The sequence below is a fragment of the Corythoichthys intestinalis genome, chromosome 3 (assembly GCF_030265065.1).
Source record: "Corythoichthys intestinalis isolate RoL2023-P3 chromosome 3, ASM3026506v1, whole genome shotgun sequence".
Lineage (NCBI taxonomy): Eukaryota > Metazoa > Chordata > Actinopteri > Syngnathiformes > Syngnathidae > Corythoichthys > Corythoichthys intestinalis.
The window spans coordinates 22,524,446-22,538,606 of NC_080397.1; the positions used below are offsets into that span (position 1 = coordinate 22,524,446).

General features: G+C 39.2%; 1 protein-coding gene across 1 annotated transcript in view; it reads right to left on the minus strand.

Annotated features, from left to right (window-relative positions):
* Window positions 1-417: 417 nt before the first annotated feature.
* sh2b3 (SH2B adaptor protein 3) overlaps window positions 418-14,161 on the minus strand; it is a 125,921-nt gene continuing 112,177 nt past the window's right edge. The window contains exon 8 of the mRNA XM_057830955.1: window positions 418-7,385. Within this exon, the coding sequence (XP_057686938.1) occupies window positions 7,018-7,385 (368 nt within the window). The 3' untranslated portion in view covers window positions 418-7,017. The remainder of the gene's footprint in view (window positions 7,386-14,161) is intronic.

Below are 14,161 nucleotides of genomic sequence, written 5' to 3' on the forward strand. Positions count from 1 at the left end.
TTCTTCCACATCTTTAACAGTGAATTTAGCACCAGGGACATCATTTTCAGACAGAATTGGTAGGTTTAGCTCAGTAAACATCTCATTCTTACACTATGTACATGCATATAGCATAAGGGACAAACGCGAGCTTGATCCTCCTCGCAACAGTTACTAACGTCATGAATATTAATGAGCAAAAGTGACGTGTTGCGTGCGATACGCCATTGGATGTTCTTTCCACTGCCCCTTAATACATTTCCGTGCTATTTGATCAAGTCTCTGCATCGGCAGATCCTCAAAATTAGGTGACTCAGACTCGCATGCAAAAATATGTGATCAGGACATCCATAGTTAATTGGAAACTGAACCCACAAGTCCTTTACTCAAGATCATAAATATGATTTCCTTGAAGCGGCAGATACCCTGCAAAGAGGCTTTAGTTGGGTTAGGTTTATTTAAAAAAAACAAAAAAAACAGGAGAGTCCAATGTACAGTTGCTATATAATTTAAAAGGCATAAATGAAAAGGGATTGCCAACAAAAAGATGTCTTCATTTCAAAGCTCTGGTGTGGGAAGGGGCTTTACAGTGCTGAGGTAAACACAAACAGTATTGAGAACATGTTCAATTCAATAACGGGACATTTTCCAATCAACTCAACTCAACGGCACAATGACATCATCGTGGTCATAGTATAAAAAAATAAGAAGCTCTGATGCAAGGGCTAGGGTAACCAACATGGAGCCATTCTAGAAAATAAAAAGTAGGAACTGTTGTATATAAATGTGTGTGTTTATATAATTTATATAAATGCTCATCATAATGAACAATAAACACTTGTTCATATTTGTTCATTTTAATTGAGTTTGGCCCTCAGATGACCAGATAATAATAACAAAGTTCCCCACCACTGATTAGGGAGAAAAAAAAAAAGATGAGAACACTATGATTACAAATGGAATCAATGATATTGCACGACACACTTACTTTTTTTTTGTTTTTAAAGCAAAGAGAGGACTGGTGACGGGTCAACATGTTACAGTTGTGAGAACATCACACGTGTCCATTTTTGTTGATAAAATGAGAGAAAAATAATCGGACTCGTGTTAGTGTTAAGACATCTCATTGCTACAAAATAAAGTGTGGCGGATGTAGGTTTGGTGCAGTGAGGTCGCACACCAGTTAATGCTACGTGTGTATTGTAAAACATTGAAACACTCATTGGCTGTAAATAGCAGCTATGAGTTAGGGGGGGGGGGGGGGGGGTGTCAGACATTGTTACACACCACTCCCATATAAATGTGTTCAAAATCCAGCCGGTACGGAAACGCACCACGGGGCAGCTTGGCTGAAAAGTCATCATTTTGGGAGAGGATCAAAAGCATAGCCAGGAAACAGATGGAAATTCAAACACCTGACCACAATGCAGTCTTCAATGAATATTTTGTGAGATGTCGGCAGCGTTATCCACTAGCCACTGTCCTGCTTTCATAGAAAAATGGTGGTCAACAGTTTGAAACGTTGTGAGGGAGCATGAGAAGGCTTAAAGGAGCATTATGTAAGATCCACAATTCAATTATTCACGAGATAGCCCTAATAATTCACTTAGACATGCTTTTTGGAAATAGTTCTAACACAAATTTCAAGTCGAAATTTTTCCATTTTACTCAGCCCCTTTTATTGTTTTGATTCTGTGTTTACAAAGGATGTCCCGCCCTCCACCAATCAGCGAGATCCGCGCTTTGCTACGTAAACTAAGATTGCTAATACGTTTGCAGTCAGAATTAACGACGTCGTGTAAAAATAGAGGAAAAAAAAAAAATCTCGATCCGCATGTCGAATCAGTCGTGACAAATTCAGAAACAAAAGAAGGATATGCATTGGAGATGCTTACGAACAATGGAGACAATTGATAAGGAGGAAAAAACGCCATAGTTGCACGACTTCTCGAAAGGCGATGTACTTTTGAGTTTTGCTACATTACTTTCCTGTATGCTAAACTGACAATAGGAATATGAATGGAATTTTTCGTGCTAACTTTATGTAGCTTCTGGGTCCATAGACCAGTGCAAAGAAAATAAAATATTACTTATAAGCATGCTAATATTTGTTGAGAAAAGTCCTATATTGGTGCGCATAACTCAGCTCTGTAGTAATACTGTATTGTGTTAATATGGTAAACTGATATTTGAAATATGATTAAAGTTGACACACTTGTGCACGTTTAACATGGATGGGGTCGTTTGACCCGGGCAAAGATAGCATCTTTACGCGTACGCATATGTTTGTCCGTAATTCAAATGGATGGCGAAGCAAAATAGTTTTTGTGGTTGCTATCGATGTACTAGTATTACATTTGTTAACTTACTTCGCTAAAAATTATGATTTGTGTACCGACCCCGGTGCAATTTGAAACCCTTAGGTTGAAGCCTGTAGCGTCATGTACTCATTTACTTTTTGGTATGTAACATACAGAGGTTGTAGACTACACATGCTGTACTAGTCCTTCTAAAAAAATAGCATATTGTGGTAAAGTTCATTATTTTCTGTAATGTACTGATAAACATTAGGACTTTCGTATATTTTAGATTCATTACACACAACTGAAGTAGTTCAAGCCTTTTACTGTTTTAATATTGATGATTTTGGTATAAAATCCCAAAAAATTAGCATATCATGAAAAGGTATTCTAAAGAAGCTACCAACCCAATCATCTGAATCAACAAATTAACTCAAAACCCCTGCGAAAGATTCCTGAAGCTTTTAAAATCTCCCAGCCTGGTTCATTACTCAAAACCGCAATCATAGGCAAGACTGCCGACCTGACTGCTGTCCAGAAGGCCATCATTGACACCCTCAAGCAAGAGGCTAAGACACAGAAAGTAATTTCTGAGCGAATAGGCTGTTCCCAGAGTGCTGTATCAAGGCACCTCAGTGGGAAGTCTCTGGGAAGGAAAAAGTGTGGCAGGAAACGCTGCACAACCAGAAGAGGTGACCGCACCCTGAGAAAGATTGTGGAGAAGGGCCAGACCTTGGGGGACCTGCAGAAACAGTGGACTGAGTCTGGAGTAGAAACATCCAGAGCCACCGTGCACAGGCGTGTGCTGGAAATGGCAGAAGCGCCTTACCTGGGCTACAGAGAAGCAGCACTGGACTGTTGGAGACAACAGTCAGTGGCCCAAAGTACTTTTTTCAGATGAAAGCAAATTTTGCATGTCGGAAATCAAGGTGCCAGAGTTTGGAGGAAGACTGGGGAGAAGGAAATGCCAAAATGCCTGAAGTTCAGTGTCAAGTACCCACAGTCAGTGATGATCTGGGGTGCCATGTCAGCTGCTGGTGTTGGTCTACTGTGTTATATTAAGGGGAGGGTCAATGCAGCTAGCTATGAGATTTTGGAGCGCTTCATGCTTCCATCTGCTGAAAAGCTTTGTGGAGATGAAGATTTCATTTTTCAGCATGACCTGGCACCTGCTCACAGGGCCAAAACCACTGGTAAATAAATGGTTTACTGACCATGGCATTACTATGCTCAATTGGCCTGCCAACTCTCCTGACCTGAACCCCGTAGAGAATCTGTGGGATATTGTGAAGAGGAAGTTGAGAGACACCAGACACTGTGGATGAGCTTAAGGCCGCTATCGAAGCATCCTGGGCCTCCATAACAACTGAGCAGTGCCACAGGCTGATTGCCTCCATGACACGACACATTGAAGCAGTCATTTCTGCAAAAGGATTCCGGACCAAGTATTGAATGCATAGCTAATATAATTAATTGAAGGTTGACCTTTTTTTGTATCAAACACTTTTTCGTATTGGTCGGATGAAATATGCCAATTTTTTTAGATAAGGATTTTTGGTTTTTCTTGACTTTTTTTTGCCACAATCATCAATATTAAAATGATAAAAGGCTTGAACTACTTCATTTGTGTGTAATGAATCTAAAATATATGAAAGTCTAATGTTTATCAGTACATTACAGAAAATAATTAACTTTATCACAATATGGTAATTTTTTTGAGAAGGACTAGTATGTTCACATGATGATTGCTAACGTTAATGTGTAGCTTGTTAGCCTCTGTCTTTTTCCGATTGAAATGCAAGATTGGTTTGATAACGCATCACGCTTCTCTTATCAGGCAAGCCGAAAGGAGAGAGCATGGTGAGCTCTCAATATTTCAATCCTACATAGTTTCAGTACCATTTTTGGCTACCAGTTTACATATTGCTCCTTTAAACGAGAGACAAACAGGAGTAGGGGTGGAGTTTGAGGGGGCCTGAATGAGGCAATCGCCCCAAGATTGTTGTTCAAAACGGAAATAGGATAAACCGGGCCCTCAAATGGCTAATAGCGGAAGTTCCGAATTTTTGACATTAGGCTTAATCTTCGAGTTAGCGGGAGTGTAATTAATTGGTACAGTCGATGTCAACAAATTCCGTGCAGTTTGTAAGTTATTTGTTAGTTTCAGGGTTTCGGAGTGGCTAAGCTAGCGCGAGTCAATGGGACCAACTAAACATGTCAATAAAAAAAAGAAACAGATCTACGAACAGATCCAACACAGTCAAATACATTCAAAATGCAGATCATTGTTCCAAAACACTCATGCGGCCAAAGCAATGTCACAAAAAACTGTTGTAATTCATTTCATTCTGAAGGACTATTTTTTTTTTTAGATGTGTAATATGACCACAATAGAGAGGAGTGCTTCGGCCACTCAAGCTCAGGCTGAATTCGATATAGGTGAAAAGTCGGACTTATCCCGCTCGGAGGGTACAAGTTGCAACCTCAAAGCGTTACAAATGAATGTAAACAGCAAAAATGGATGACCGCGACAAGTTGTTTTTTTAAATTTTGGCCATCAAAAGACATTTTGACCTCCAGCAATCCTGCCTTCTTGTAAGCGATTAAATAGTTGAGGCGTTCCAATGATATTTTTCCAGATTGGATGTTGGAAACTCTGACTTCCCACTTTCCTCGAATACAGCATCAGTCTGCTGAATTAACTGACAGCCGGCAACATGGTGAAATGTGCTTGCTGCTGGCTACAACATAAAAAATCTGCAGTTCAAAAAAAAAAAAAAAAAAAAAAACGATGTGATATCACTCCACCCTGCTCCTCTGCAGAGTTTCTGGATTACAAATGTTGCTGTTCATACTGCAATTAGTGACATGCAATGGTAAATTTTAATAACTTAAATCCTGTAAACATAATCAACACTATTGATTGCATGGGTCATCGATGATTTTCAAGAGTGTTTTTTTTTTTTTTTTTTGGGGACTGCCAAGTCGGCCCAATTGACTCGCACTAGCTTAGCCACTCCGGAACCCTGAAACTAACATATAACTATCAAACTACACTGAATGTGTTGAAATCAACTCCACCAACTAATTAAAACCTCGTTAACTCGAAGATTAGACCTGAAGTCAAAAATTCCGAATTTCCCCTTTAAGCATGGATGAAAAAACTTCCTATTTAGCTCACTCGTCGTTTCAATAGTTGAAAAAGTCCGTCATTAGCTTAGTAAAGCCAAGACACGGATGCTTAAAACTTTTACAAGCGTGACAGTAATGTCATTGTGATTGAGTATTAGGACTAGAAAAAGATAGGACTACGTGAATGAAGTCATAATACGAGAAAAAAGTTTAAGTTAAATTTAAGTTATGTTACGTATCTTTGTTACGTAATTCTTATAGAAGTAGCACGGCTAATTTAGCTAAATCAGTTGCTACGTACTTTATGTAGCTCCGAACCGCATCTGTTAAAATGAACAAATAAATTGGGAGCTAAGACCAAGTATTAGGATAAATCCTTATATTGCTTATAATTTGACGTTGATGTGCCAAAAGATTCTTTATTTGTGAAACCGATTCGAAAATGCAGCCTCATGAGATGCTCGCAATATTGTTCATTTTATCGGAAGCAGCGAGGCACTACGAATGTAGTAGTTAATTTTAGCTAAATTAGCCACAGTGCATCCATCCACATTACGTAAAGATATGTATTGTAGTGACTTTAATCTCGTAATATTACGAGTTTTTTCTTGAAATATTACGACTGAATACCGTAATATTACTTTTCTCCCATAACATTGAGACTTTTTTTCTCGTAATATTACTTTATTCTCATAATTATGTGACTTTTTGTCCTCATAGTATTGCAACGAATGACTTTATTCTCTTCATATTTCAACTTTAATCTCCTCATATTATGACTTTATTCTTGCAGTCCTATTTTTTCTTCTCTTATTTGGCCATAATGCTCCCTTGTATTATATGTGTAAGTGTGTTAAATAAAAGTTGTGCTGTATGACTTATTTTCAGTTACATTTCACTTTATAAATTGGAATATTTTCACTCACATGTCACTAGAGATGTCCAATCCATTTGAATTGGGAGGGCTGGCAGCAGCAAATGAACAAATGGATTGGACGTCTATCGCTGTCAATGGCAGCCAATGAGTTAAATACTTTAAGCAGCCATACTAGGTATTGCCTTTCCCATTATGGTTTCAGCAGGCGTTAGCGGCCTCAAGGTAGCGCCATACTGATATGTTGTTACATTAGTAGGGGCAATGTAACTTGTCAACTCATAAAACAATATGACTTAGTACTTCAAAATGACATAGGTGACCTCTGTGATAATTTATTCATATGTTGTGTGATGATACTATGATGGATCGTTATTATTTGGTTTTAGGGGGCCCGGTCATATCCCCCGCCCCATGATTTGTTCCCCCACTGGAAAGAAGAGGGTGTCAATGTGTTTGAAAAGACACAAGGAACATAAGGCCAAATATAGAAATATTTAGTTTAAAAAAGTGATCTAGCGTGAGCAAAGCAAGGAAAGGGGGAGGCGGCCAACAGAAGTTCAAAGTGGTCACTTCACCGTTGACGCGTGCTAAGATGGTGCTTCATTGGTTGTTGCCTTTTATAAAAATGTATCAAAATGTTTTTTGCTCGTCGGGCTTGAAGTAAAGCCGCCCGCTCTCCTCCCTCCTAAGCATCTGAATACATTCATGTGGACACCCGTAGCCAAGCTTTCAGAACAACATGTACTGGTTGTCGATGGCCCGCTTGCGTCCGCGCTCGGGCTCCAGCTCGTAGTCCGAGTCCCGCCGGGGGATGACGGCTGGGTGCGGGCCGGTGTGGCGGAGGGGCCGCCGACCCGCCGATTCGCTACGCCGCAAGGGGGCCGGGGCGGCAGCGGACGGCGGGGCCGCGGCGGTGCGACGGGGCAACTGTGGGCCGGAGACGCCCGTGGCGGCACAAGAGGATGAAGAGGATGAGGAGGACGATGATGAAGAGGGGGGATGGCTGCAGCTGCGAGGACCGCTGCAGTGAGCCAGGCTGGGCTCCGAGTTCCAGCGGTGCAGGGAGAACGGCATCAAGAGAGCGCCAGAGAGCTGACCTGGAATGAGGACAATCCCATCAGGACTACATTTCTCTCAAAAAGACTTAACGGCTATGTTTAACCCTTTAACACTGAACGTGTCTGCGGCGACACCTCTACGCATATCATTATTGAAGCCTTGTCACGCTGTAATTACGTCACCTACGTGCCGCTGGTCTCATTTGAAAGTGCGGAAGTTGAGGCCCACGCCCTTTTTTACTTGAAGTCAATCGAATTTCAGCAACTCGAGGAAGAGGATCAGCCAGATTTGTCGTTGTTTCCTTGGGATGTGTCGACGAGAGAGAAGTGACAGCAGCGCGCAAACGGCGGGCTGTGTGACGTATTGTGTGACGTAAACTCTTTGTCCTGTTCAAAGGGAAACTGAGTGGCATGCCTGAAAAAATTGAACTGAACTAGTTTATTGTCAATATTTTTAAATATTTTTGAAAAGACTTTTTTTCAATGTTATATTTAATTTTTTAGGGTTTTCACTGTCAATTTTTACAATTTGTATATAGATGTATGTGTTCGAGAAGCTTGATTGTATGTATATACTTTTGATAAGGTGATGGGTGCCATACCTAACCTTACAAAGAGATATGCTCCAAACCCTTTTTGTGTAATATACCGTAATTTCCCGAATATAACATGCACTTTTTTCCCCAAAAATTAACTTGTAAAATCATGGTGCGCATTATAAACGGGTACATGGATGGAGACAGAAATATATATATATTACATATATATAAACCGATTTTCTTTATTGACACGGCCACGTTGTGTTGAAGAAACGTGTGTGGTGACCTGTTGCCGACCATTACGGTACGTGATGTCACCATTTTGTTTCGGAAATATTTCACTCTAATCGGCCGAATGATTTCCATTGTGTTAAAGTCTGCTTTTTTTCCACTCTTCATAAAGCACAGAATTTAGTTTCTTGAACTCATTTGAGTCGACGTTTATTGCAGCTCCGCAACTCGGACCATAACAAACGGAAGCACACACACTTCCTGTGTCCATCAACTATATCGGTCCATCGGGAAACTCAAACCAAATAACAATAGTTCCTATTGTTACTGTCATGTTGACAGCGATGAGCTCTCACGGCTTTCCGACTTACGTTCTCACTTTCATTTTACCGTATCAATCTATGGAAGAAACATTTATTCATCATGATGAAATGAGCAAGTTATACAGCAGCCTTTAAAAGAAAAGTCACATCTGTTTTGTTTTCTCCTAGATTCTGGTAAATTGGAGAAGTTGTCAAATCATATTATTACCGTAAGTATTGTCAGTTTATGGTAATGTTTTGAACTATCAATATGCTATGCTTGTGCTGTGTTTCACCAGTAAGTAAAATGACATTTCTGTATCTGTACACGAGCTGTTTTCTTGTATCCTTCTATTTATTGGTGCTAAAATTAGGGTGCGCGTTAAAAACGCGCACAATAATTTCCCCTAGATTTTACAAGTAAATTTGGGGTGCGCATTATACACGGTTGCGCCTTATATTCGGGAAATTACGGTAGTATACATATACACAGTTGTACCTCGACATATGAACGTTTCGACACACGATCTTTTTGACATCCGACATAAAATTTGACTCGCCATTTGTTTCTATATCTGTCGACATGCTCGAAATACGACGACATGACAGCACCGCAGACGGACGCACGGCTGACTTTCTTGTGGGAGAAATCAACACAGGTTTCAAAAAGGTTAGTACAGGTGGTGAAACAAGGAAAAAGGTGACGCTTATCATTGAAATGAAGATGCGAATTATAGAAAAATAGGAGCGTGGGGTGCGCATCCGTGAACTGACTCAACAATACATCTCCACGGTCCTCCACCGACCACCGTTCGCCAGTCTTTACAAGTTAACCCTTGAGAGTCGGAGGACGCGCCGGCGCGTCCTCAGCGCACGTCGTCTTTGAAGCGCCCTCACGTTTTAAATACGTCACCCACATGCCGTTGGCTGGTCTCGTTTTAAAGTGCGGAAGTTGCGGTTTACTCTCGTTATTATTTGAAGTCAATCGACCAATTAAAACGTGAGATATTGTCATTTAAGTTTTATAGTTTTATTGTCCTCTCAAAAAAACATTAAAACGCTGCATGGATCATTTGTTTGTGTCTATATTTCCATCATTTCTTGTCCTTTTTCAAAACGGAAGCTCCATGAAAAAACCACAAATCAAACGAACCCTTTCGAAGTCACAGTGGAAGCAGAAAATGCGTTTTTTAAATAAATATAACTGCCATGCGAGGTTCCACCGAACGAGAGGGAGGAGTGTTCTGAAGCAGCGAGGTGGCGAGCTGACGGCCGTTTGGATCAATCAGCGACTTTGTGTGACTTTGAGAATGAACGGAAAACTAAATTTAGCGCAAGCAATTGTGCTATTTGATCAACTTGAGGAAGAGGATGGTCCAAATTCGTCATCATCGTCTTCTTCGGAAGAGTCCTCGAGTGAAGATAGTGACGTATTTGAACACGTGGGTGACGCCATCGACGAGCAGAGGTAAGCAAACTCACTTTTTTTTTTTTTAGGCTGGAAAAAGTTTCTTTTGAAAGTTTCTTTTGATATTGCATGACAAAGTTAATTTTGATGCAATATAAGTGTGTGTTTGTGTATATAATAATAAAATGTGCATATCAGATCAAAGTCGTACGTGAACTGTGTGCATCCAAGGCAGGAATTTATAATTGTGGTGATCTTCTTTCTATATGAAGATTAGGGATGTAGCACATATTCAGCTATGGTATTCTTTCTATTGTCATACATATAGATTTCCATTATTATTTATTGCTGTATATATTTTTATTTTATACTTTATTATTTTCATAAATACTGACTTTTTTTCATGTACATTTATAGTGACAATGAAAGTAAAGTGAAATGAAAATGGAAGGGTGGAAAGAGGACCGACACCCCATGGAAGTGTGGGCTGTGTGATGTCGCCCTGTTTCGAATTCCAGGACGAAACTGCTTTTCGGAGTGGCATGCCTGAAAAAAATTTAACTTGTTTATTGTAAATATTTTTGAAAATACTTTTTTTCCCCCAATGTTATATATATATACATTTTTTCCCACAATCAGTCTTCTCAATTTGTGTATATAAATGTGTGTTCAAGAAGCTTGATTGTGTGTACATAGTTTTCATCAGGTGATGGGCCGCAATACCTAAACTCATAAAGAGATGGCCTCTAAACACTTTTTGTGTTAGATGGTATATTTTTTTTCACTGTTCGGTCTGCTGTATATAACCTGTTTTGACTAGAGCATGTATAAAGGCAAAAAACGCCTATGCTATACCTGTTGTTTATGTTTAATTGTCAAATATAAGACTATTTATGCTAAATTTTTTTGGTTGAATGTTCATCCTAACATGTTGAATAAATATTACAAAGTTTCAAAACGGTTCGTTACGCATGTTTGGTTGTCAATTGGACATCAAAATTAAAAATTTTGACAAAACGATTGTGGAATTTTTGGTCTTTTTGGGCCCAAAATGATGATTTATAATTGGTCAGTGACGGAAACAACAGTTTGGACATGAAGTTCAAGGTGTCACAAAAAAAGGGACCAAACCAGGCCATCGTAAACAATTCTTTCTTTGAAATATAAAGGCAACTTCAAAGGCATGCAAAATCAGACAAAATAGGCCCAGACCTTAAAGGGTTAAGTTCATCGCCAAAGAAATCACCAGCTTCGTCAGGTTTTTATCATTTATTTCAGAACATATCCAACACAAATTAAATCTCAATTAATTTTATTGCTGACACTGCGTTTTGGGGTCATCAACAAGTCCCCCCCGCCACAAAAGTCAAACACCTCTGGATGTGACCATAGTATGTAGAAACGACAAAAACGCCTATGACCATACCTGCTTTTTCTGCTGAATTATAGAACTATTCTGTCTAAATTTTTTCTGTAGAATGATTATCCAAACAAGTAGAATAACTATTATCAAGCTTTAAAACCGTTCATTGAGCATGTTTGGTTGTCAATGGGACATTAATACAACAAATTTTGACTGCAAAAAAAAAATTAATATATATATATATATATTTTTTTTTTTAGTTTTTTTGGACATCTATCGTTGTCCATGATAGGCAACCAGTTAAACATCTATGAAGTTGGCCCCCCGTCAGACGCAAATTTATGTAAAAATGATGTCGATCATTTGTGCTACGTTTGTGCTGTAAAACGTTTTGTTTCTTCTATTGTTTTTGAGATATTTGCAATTCTTTCATAGGTCAATCTGAGGTCAACCAGCCCCCCATTTTAATTAAAAATGGGTAAAAATGGTGTTAGTCGTTTGTGCTTCATTTGTGCTGGTTTATGCTCTAAAATTTTCGTTTCGTGCTGCTATTGTTTTTTAGATATTAACTTTAAGTGATGAAGTCACGCAGCCCCCCCCATTTACTGCAAAATGGAACTGAAATGGTGCCAATTTATGGCACCATTGCGGTCCCGTTCCGCCATCGATGGGGGGGCTGCGTGACGTCATCATTACAAATTGAAAGCATAATATCTACAAACCGTTGCAGCACAAACAAAAAATTTCACAGCACAAACGACTGACACAATTTTTAGCCATTTTTAATAATCAATATAGGGGGGCTGGTTCACCTCAGATTGACCTATGAGAGAATTGTAAATATTTCAAAAACTAGCAGCACAAACAAAACTTTTTAATGCACAAACAAACACAAACGTAGCTCAAACGATTTACATCATTTTTAGATCAATTTGTGCCTGATGGGAGGCCAACTTCACGGAGGTACCTGGTACCATCGACTGATTCGATTTGAACAACAATCTTTCACATGAGGGTCATTTATATTGTGGTACTATACTATGCTGGCATGAAAATGGGTCAGGGGTTAAAAAGGTGAGAACGGTGTGGAGGACATATGTTGCGGCGTTTTGCCAAAATGTCTACATCGGCGAAGCGTCCTACTGTATATGAGGCAAATTTGACACACAAAGTAGTACCGTGTGCTCTCAACTTCTTTTGTTTAGATGCATACAGGCAGAACGTACTAAAAAATGCCTTAAGAAAGACTTAAATGTAGTTATATCAAATAAGGACAGTTTAGATACGCTACGTGACTAATGTGGTCAACTGCTTGAAAGCTACCACAAAAAAACACAATAGTTAAAAGTATGGGAGGGTAATACATGCAAAAAGTATTTTTGAGGGAATGAAAAGGTCATGAAAAAACTCAGTAAAAACAAAAATAGTGAGTACTCGCCGCTTTAACTGATGTGCGCATGCGTGCGAATGTTTGCGCAACTGCGCTGAGCATTGTGTACAGCGATATTAGAAAGAAGCTTGCTTTTCTTCTTTTATATTACTGTTAAATACACAAGCTTGACGCTAACTTAATGGGAGCTATTTTTTCACTGGAGATTTGGCTAGCTCTGGCAGTGTTTGACGCAAGTTCCAACAAACGGCAGTAACTTTGTTATACAGCAAAATATGAAAAGGATTGAAACCGTTACTCACCAAATCTAATATGCTACCAATGCATTCATCTGAAAAAAATATTGGAGTGAGACCTCCCCTCGTCCAGCGAACGTGAATTTGTGCTTAGGGCAAGATCTACTGTCGCAATTAGCGATCTTCGATGCTATACTTTTTTCCACTTCAAGCTTGTTTCTCACTTAGCGGTTGTGAGACTTAAAACCTCGACGAAGTTGCTCTTCCAGCTAACCCTGGGCTAACATTCGTCTTTTTAAGTTTTTAATTAGTTTGTATTTTGAAAGGAAAATGTGTTTTGTTGCTGGTAAACTTTTTCATGGTGCTAAACAGTTGAAGCTACTCACACATGGAAAAATACGATTGTTCAACGTTTTAAATGTATTCATTTTGTATATTTCAGTTACCACAATTTGAGATCTCCATAAACTGAAAAAATGTACGCCTTGTGTTTTGTTTTTGGGTTCACTGGAATAGCGTCACTGACACACAAAGCAACAAACAGGGGAAGGGGTGAGCGCTGCCGCGCCACTTTTGGCTGCATTTTTGACACATGAAAAATAATAGCGAATCATGTACTACGGTGTGACAGATAATTTTAGTGGTTTTGAAACCGCGACGTTTTCATACCATGGTTAACCGTGACACCGGAAACCGGCACATGCCTATTCCCCCCCCCTTAAAAAGTTTCTCCTCGGATCTACACGATTCACGTAGGTCACCCTTTTTTACTTTAAAACGGCGAATTTCGCCAAAAGGTGAGAGATTTTCATGCCTGACTATTAGAGCTTGGAATCTTTGGGCACCTCACGATTCGATTACGATTACGATTCAGAGGCTCCGATTCGATTATAAAACGATTATTGATGCACCCCACTCCTTTTTTTTTTTTTTTTTTTTTTAATTTGTTTTGTACATTAGTTCCAAAATTGTTCAAAAATTCTCTCAGGCTAAACCAAACTACTATTTCAGTATCAAGTTAACATATAGCAGTAAACAAATATACAAAAATAACAGTAAATAAAAAACTCCAGTCCCCATTCTATATCAGCAGCTTTAAACTACTTTCAATTAATTTAATGTTGTGAATCAACCGTTAAAGTTGTTAAAATTGCTCCTGTTATTCCATAATTTCTCTTTTGTCTACTAAATATTTTACCAATTTAGGAGTATTTTAGATAAAAAGTTAATTAGGTTTGCTTGGAAGGTTCGCAACAACAGCCTTGCAGGGAAGTGTACTGCTTTAAGATGGCGGCCGTTACTAACGCCCGCATCTAGTTTTTTGTAGATGTGCTGGTAACGATACC